The 7002-nt window shown below is 41.3% G+C and overlaps 1 protein-coding gene across 1 annotated transcript; it reads left to right on the top strand.

The window, feature by feature from the left end:
* ZPBP2 (zona pellucida binding protein 2) lies at window positions 1-6034 on the top strand. Its single transcript, XM_009273207.1, has 8 exons — window positions 1-72; window positions 766-829; window positions 1374-1499; window positions 2062-2223; window positions 3172-3390; window positions 4564-4649; window positions 5218-5395; window positions 5937-6034. Exons 1-8 carry the CDS (start codon window positions 1-3, stop codon window positions 6032-6034), a joined length of 1005 nt encoding a protein of 334 aa, XP_009271482.1.
* Window positions 6035-7002: the final 968 nt, after the last annotated feature.

The following is a 7002-nucleotide window of genomic DNA, read 5'->3' as shown; positions in this document are numbered from 1 at the left end:
ATGGGTGCCCTCTCCGAGGCGCCCCTCGGCATGGGCTCCTCAGGGGGCAGCTGTGGGGCTCGGGCCACCACGGTACGGGGCGGGGGGCACCCCTCTGCTCGGGGCGCAGCCATCTGTGGAGAGCAGTTGTGCTTTGCAGGACCTTCTTTCAGCAGATGATGAAAAAGCCCCTTGTAGATGGGAAGGCTTCTTTCAGCAGATGATGAAAAAGCCCCTTTTAGATGGGAAGGTGTGGATCCCAGCAGTGCCCTTCTCCCTCTCGACCCGAGTCCTGGAGGGCAGCGGTCAGACAGGGCTGTCCTAGTCTGCCACCATGGCCTGAAGAAGTCAGCACAAATTCTGATGATTTTCACATCTCCTGGGGGCTCTCATAACAGAAACCCTCGTGCCTGGACTTCTGCCTCCTGTTTCCCAAAAAGCAAAGGCTCACAGATGCTTGAAGACCCTCCCACGGTCGCCACGCCTTAGCTTTCTAATTAGATTTTATAACTATTTTATTGGCTTTTTGTAAAGAGAAAGGCTCAGCCAGGTTGGAACCTGCTATATGAAGTCAGATTTGCAACCTGGGCACTAAAGCAACAAAAACGGGCAAGTCAGCAATAAGTAGGAGCCTTGTTTTTAAGAAAAGGGTGTGGGGAGAAAGAAAAAGTAAGGCAAGAGACAGAAACTCGCTAGGACAAAATAAAAGGTTAACAATCACACATTTAGATTTCTCTGTAATCTCTCTTCTAAGTCCTTTTCCCTACGGTGAGAGCTGTACCTAAGGAAGAGCAACATTCTGTTGATTTAATAGAAAAGAATTATGTTTATGGCGATATCAAACATGAAGGTAAACTTGTCTTTTTTTGAAATATATCTATATTTAGGTCTTACTAGACTTCTAAAATGGAGTTAAGTACAGTGATCATTATGTAGACAGCACTACACCTGGAAGCAACGCAACCAAGCTTAGCTAAACACGGCGCTGGAGACTCCAGAATACGATCCTGATAGCACGCAGTAACGAGGCGGGATGGGTTTAGAAATACATTTGTCCCATGGTGCTACTATAAGCACTTCTGAAAACGTAACGTCTAAATGAGGGTCCCACTCTGCAAAAGGCTCAAAATCTGGTGGTTTTTGTGACCCTGCAACGTGATTTGTGTGGGACTGAAGTGACTCCTACGTACAGTCAGCACCAACCACGCTGTGGACAGTTCCATGATAATAATAAGAGCAAATGGAGATAAAAGATTAACCTTACTCTTTTCAGGTCCGTACATGAAAAATAAACTCAGTATTACATTAAATATATTTGAAATGAAATGAGTATTTTGGTAATTTCATTCAATATAAGCATTTCACATCATTTACCTTATTCTCTTCTCTTGCAGTTAACGTGTATGTTAAGGTGTTTACAAATAGCCCATTCCTAGTATGTATGGATTTGGCTCGTTCTCAAGAAGAAGTAATAGATCCCAAGTATTTGTGGATTGGTCCAGACGGAAAAAATTTAGAAGGTTAGTCACTTTGTTCGGACTACGAAGGATTTCCACTCTGCCTGCCTTCGCCATTTTTTCCCCAGTCACTAATAGAATAGGCTTTTTACAATACTTTTTCACAAAATTAGAAACGGCCTCTGCCCCGGGGGGTGGGGAGGCAATCAGGAAAACATGCTGAGATAGAGAAATAGTTTCTGTTTTCTATTTACAAGGAAAAAAAGTCAACCACAAATGGCTAAGTAGATTACTGTACATGAAATCACATATTTTCCTTGTTTCTATTGATGCCACCCTGCATTGCATGGTGGGTCCAAATAGTCACTTGGTCCTTTGTCAATTTTTTTCCACGAGCTCTGACATTAGACTATGTTTCTCTTCTCCCTCTAAAATTTTCAAATGCTTGAGATAGAAGGAAACTTGCAATAAGTCCTAAAGGTCATAAATTTTAGACTGTTTCAGACTAAGACGAATCAGTGTCATTATGTACAAGAGCAAGATCTCATCTTCAAATGTTCTAAATGAGCGCAGCATCAGAAACCGAACGTTTCCAGTAATCAAGTATTTCCTGTTTCTGTTCTAGGGCGAACGTATGTGAATCTTACAGAAACAGGAAAGCTGATGGTGATGGGTTTTAAGGAGTTTATGTCGGGAGCCTACACTTGCACTCTTTCTCACAAAATCATAGAAACTACGACACAAGAAGAAAGAGAAATGTTTGAGGCATATAAATTCATGGTATACGGTAAGATTGCTAAGTTACTAGTAAGCTAATGCACACAGCCTTTGTAGTTTGCTGGGTTTGTGAAGTGCATGTTTATTGCAAGGCTTGATAAAAAGAAATAGTTAACATTTTCTCCCAGAATAGAAAGTAATTTTTTTTATATTTATACACACAAACCCCCCCTCCCAGTTTTGGAAAAAGTTTTAAATAACTGCTACCAAGAATATATGGCAACTCAAAGCATAACGTAATCTCTACCCTTAAGAAGAACAAAGTGACCTACAATGATTCCAGTGATATCCAAGATCGGAAAAGTAAGCTCGTGTCCGAGTGCAGACCTACAATGATTCCAGTGATATCCAAGATGGGAAAAGTAAGCTCATGTCCGAGTGCAGTCTCCCACGAGAGAGATTACCAAACCGAACATAGGCTGATGCAGAATGAGCCCTCTGCCCCAACTGCTTGAGCAGCACGCTCGAGCCTTCGTCCACCATTTGTAACCACGATTCACCAATATCACCTCCCCACCCACAAAATAACATTTCCAGAAATGCTTGAGAAACACTAACTTTTAAAATAATGTAAAAACATTCACTCCTACACCATAATCGCACAGAATGCTTTTGCATAATCCAAATCCATTTCAGTTACACAACTTTGTAGACATGCTAGTCTGTTCTTTTACTGTTTGCCCCCTTTTTTGTTTTAATATTTGGGAGCAGAGCCTCATAACATAAGCACATAAATTCCTGTACATTTCAAACTAAAGCGTCTCTTACTCTTTGAGCCAGCTCTGGCAAGGACAAATTTGTTCTGTTATGGTTAATGAGTAAGCTTTATTTATTTGTTTACTTTTGAATAAGAGCCTGTATTTCAGATACAAAGTACACTGATGCAGTGATAAGGTTCTGTACAAGATTCAATCTGCGATTACACGGCAGAACTCACACACAAACTATTTTCTTAAAGCATACAGGGAAGCTGACCACACATATCAGGTGTTTGTTCGCTTTACTACAAAGGAATGCGAGCTAGAAGCTAACAGCCAGTTCTTTGAGGAACTAAAGAGAATCTTAAACATCATCATCTCTGATCTGACCTGTCACATCATAGAGTCATCCTACAAATGCCATTCTGTCAGGATACCGAAACAAGGCCTCTCGCATGAACTATTTGTTAGTTTTCAAGGTAACAGATTTCAGTGTTTGTTTGGGAGGGATCATTTATTTTTATAAACAACCTGAGAGTACTATAAACATCTGAAATACATTAAAGTCGAGTACACCTTCAGAAGTTGTTTCCCTGCTTCCTTTCGGAGTCCCTGTATTTTTTCTTACTAGCCCACAGATGGAGCTAAAATGCAGTTTATATGTTGAATTTGTAGTATTGTACTTCTTACAACCTTAGCGAGAAACGTTACTTTTCAAGGTGTGCAGTTTGGAAGGATTGTTGAAAGGAGATAGCTGATAAGGTGCCATGATTATTTTTGCAAAAAGGAAAATGGTTATATTTGTTTTGCATTATTTGATTTTTAATACGTCTGTGAACTCTGTGGTTTTGCTTGGTTCTAGGAAACTGCACAGAGGTTAAAAGCAAGAGCCTCACAGTTCCCTTATGGTAATACTGATGCGGCTGTATTGCCTTGCAAAACGGGTTAAGTCAGCCCTGATGGCTGCCCTAATTTAGAGATGTTTTACCACTGAGGGAAGGAAATTATTCATTAATGCTTTGACCACATGCTCTCCTGTATCTGTTCTCATCACGTGCCAAGAGGGACCATCCAACAGGTTATGGAACAGTTTTGTGGACATTTTCCCCTCAGTAAAGTCAAGAAAAATTCAGAACAAACCGAGGACCCAAAGGTTTTAAGTTTTACGTAAAACTTCAGCCCTTTGTAACCCGAGGGTACTGTGTGAGAATTTAGTTCCATTCTTCCTGTCAGCTTAGCATATTTTTCCCCCAGTATTTTATTGGTTGACCTCTGACTCTTACTGGAACAAAGCAATTTAAGTAACTGGATACTTGGTCCACCAGGACCAAATCTGTTTTTTCCCCCTTTTATTGGTCACTCATTTTTCAACATTCAAATGCACCCAATCAAAAGAACTGTTTCAAAACATGATCTTGACTGCAGAGTGACAGGTGAAAGAAAAAACACCTCACAATTCTTCACAAATTAGAGGCAAAATTAAGAGGGAACAATGGAATGAAGTGAGCACTGTAAGATGCTAAAAGCAGTAATACATTTTCTTTGTCGATGTTTTCTGAAGTGAGTCTAAAGGTGCCTGCTTGAGGTATTTGAGTTCACTGTAATATATTCTTCAACACATGTACATGTATCTTTTTTCCCCCCACCCATAGTAAATCCTTTTGCACCAGGATGGGAAGAAGTTTGCCACCAGGTTCCTTATGATTGTGAAGATGCGACAAACATGAGAGTTCAAGAGGTTCTGTGTCAGCCACCCTTGCGTCTTCTCTGGGTATTTAACACAAGTCTCTGCCTTAGCATCTACAGATTTGCCTGGTAGCAACCCAGATTTTATGGGATTAATATCATTGTAAATGACGATTCATGGATTTCAAATAATTCCATTCAGGATGGAAAGTGGTTTTAAAAGTCAAGTTGATCCAAACAGTTTAAAAAAAAAATCAGGCTCATTATTTCCTTTATATTTACTTCTAAGAATAAAGAATTATAAACTTTAGTATTTATATTAGTATACTGAATTTCCAGTTCTCTAAACTAGATCTTTGTTTTATGGTTTGGTAAGTGAAATACAGTTTAAAGTAAATCCACTTCTAAAATCTGTTCTCTCTGGCTTCTTAATGTTAAAACATGCTATCAGATCGCATGCTGGGTCTGGTCCCAGGCCCCCTGAAGCCAAAGAAAGACTCCCAGTTAAGGTGACAGGTCAGTGTGGGGGGGAAATCAGGACTATAAAGTATTTACTGATATTTTTAAATCAAGAAGAAACAACTGACTATTTTTTATTCTTCCAATGTTTCTGAATTCAGGCAAGAGATCGAATTGGAGAGTTTTTCAGTAAACAGACGTATGCTTTGAAGCACGAGTTTCAAACTGTTCCTACAATACACTACATGGACAACAGTTTCTCAGTTACTCACATTGACAGTTGTCGACCAGGTTTTGGGAAAAACGATATCACCCACAAGAACTGCGCTAGTTGCTGTGGTAAATATAAAATACATTGATTTAAATATAGCTTATTAGCCCTGATCACAGGTTTCTCTGAAGAGCATTTGGTAAATATCAGTCTCAAAAGTAACAATATTTCCGTTCATCTTTTGGAAAGACATTCACATCGCAGATTTAAAATATCTGATAGGAACAGAAAACAAGCTGGCAGTGTTTGTTAGTGCGCTCGTAGGTGTAGCTATTTCCAAATAGAGTAAGTGGAAGCAGTGAAGTGGGTTTTTTTCTTCCAGGTCACTGGTTTGAGTGACTATGCTCAGGATATAGAGCAAATAAGAAACAATTACCTTAATGGTAGTGCTGCTAGAAAACACTCAGCTGTTTTAAAAGATCTTTCGCCAGCAGCACCTACCGCTGGTTCTGGAGTTCAGGATATTTAGCGAGGGGCAGGCGCAGCGAGCTTGGGAAGGACGGGATCTCACTTAGAGCGTCGGGAAGGCACACGGTGTTGTCTGACAGTCCCGGCCCTGGCTGGGGCAGAGGGGAGCTGGCTGAACCGCTGACTGTGTTCTCTTCGCAGTGGTTTGTGATCCTGGAACTTACAGCCCTAACAACGAAGTGACCTGCCAGATTTGTGCAAGGCCTCGAGACAAAAAGTACGGAGCAAGATCTTGCTAATAAACTTAACGACAGAAATTGGAAAACCAAAGAGCAGCTGTGAAAGCATTATTGGTTTTGTGATGTTCTTTTCATTTTTAGCTACCAATTCTGGAATCCTACGTTCATTTTTGAACAATCGCAAGACATCGTCATTCGTCACCCCTACATTTTCTGTATTCAGGGTCCACTTAGGCTGTAAAAATGATGCATAAAATGGTGTTCACACAAGGTGAAGTAATTCAATGGGGGGAAAAAAAAAAAAAAGGATGTTTGTCACGTGGCTGTTAGTGCAAAGAGTCTGTTTCTTGGTGGCGACACCAGGCACGCCACAGCTTTGTGCTGCAGTTTGCTCAGAGAACAGAAATGAGCTATAAACAATTTAGGGAAAGATGGCAGATAGTTGTAGTGGAATTACGTGCCATAATGACATATGCCAGAATCTCTATGAGGAATTTCTAGCAGATATTAATAGAAGTATTTAATCTTCACGATTTAAAAGCATTAAACGTCCTTCCCTTTGTTTTTCCCCACTTCTTTCTGTGTCTGAAGTGTTCCAGGCTGCCCTGTGCAAAGCTGTACAGTGCAGCAGTTAATGGACACCGACCCACTCGGGGCTTTCTGTATCGCTGCCGCCAGTGGGAGCTCTGCTGATGAGCAGACACCAGCAGAGCGGAAAGTGAGATCGGGTCTCCGAGGCAAGAGAGAGGGTTAATAACGAATTCTACAGCCCGGCGGTCAGGAGAATTAAGGACCCAGCTTTCATGGTTCTCTTCTTTTCTGCTGCTCCCCTGAAAGAAGCGGGTATGTCCCGGGGAGGGAAGTGGAGAGGCTGCAGAGCCTCCTCCGCCTGCTCGCTGCTGCTGCATCATTTCCTTCAGCTGCATCAAATCCTCCTGGCAGAGCTCTGCTGGCCCCAGGTGCCGTGCTGTACAAGCAGATGATCCTCTTACACCAGCTGTAAATTCCTGTCAAGTTCGCCGGATGAG

The sequence above is a fragment of the Aptenodytes forsteri genome, unplaced genomic scaffold (assembly GCF_000699145.1).
Source record: "Aptenodytes forsteri isolate BGI_AS27 unplaced genomic scaffold, ASM69914v1 Scaffold90, whole genome shotgun sequence".
Lineage (NCBI taxonomy): Eukaryota > Metazoa > Chordata > Aves > Sphenisciformes > Spheniscidae > Aptenodytes > Aptenodytes forsteri.
The sequence above is the reverse complement of the archived record's forward strand: the minus strand, read 5'-3'. Positions and strand labels throughout refer to the sequence as shown.

Coding starts and splice junctions, on each gene's coding strand:
- ZPBP2 (XM_009273207.1), top strand. CDS start 1: ATGGGTGCCCTCTCCGAGGCGCCCCTCGGCATGGGCTCCTCAGGGGGC. Junction 830..1,373: donor TGGCGATATCAAACATGAAG/GTAAACTTGTCT, acceptor CTTCTCTTGCAG/TTAACGTGTATGTTAAGGTG. Junction 5,396..5,936: donor GAACTGCGCTAGTTGCTGTG/GTAAATATAAAA, acceptor TTCTCTTCGCAG/TGGTTTGTGATCCTGGAACT.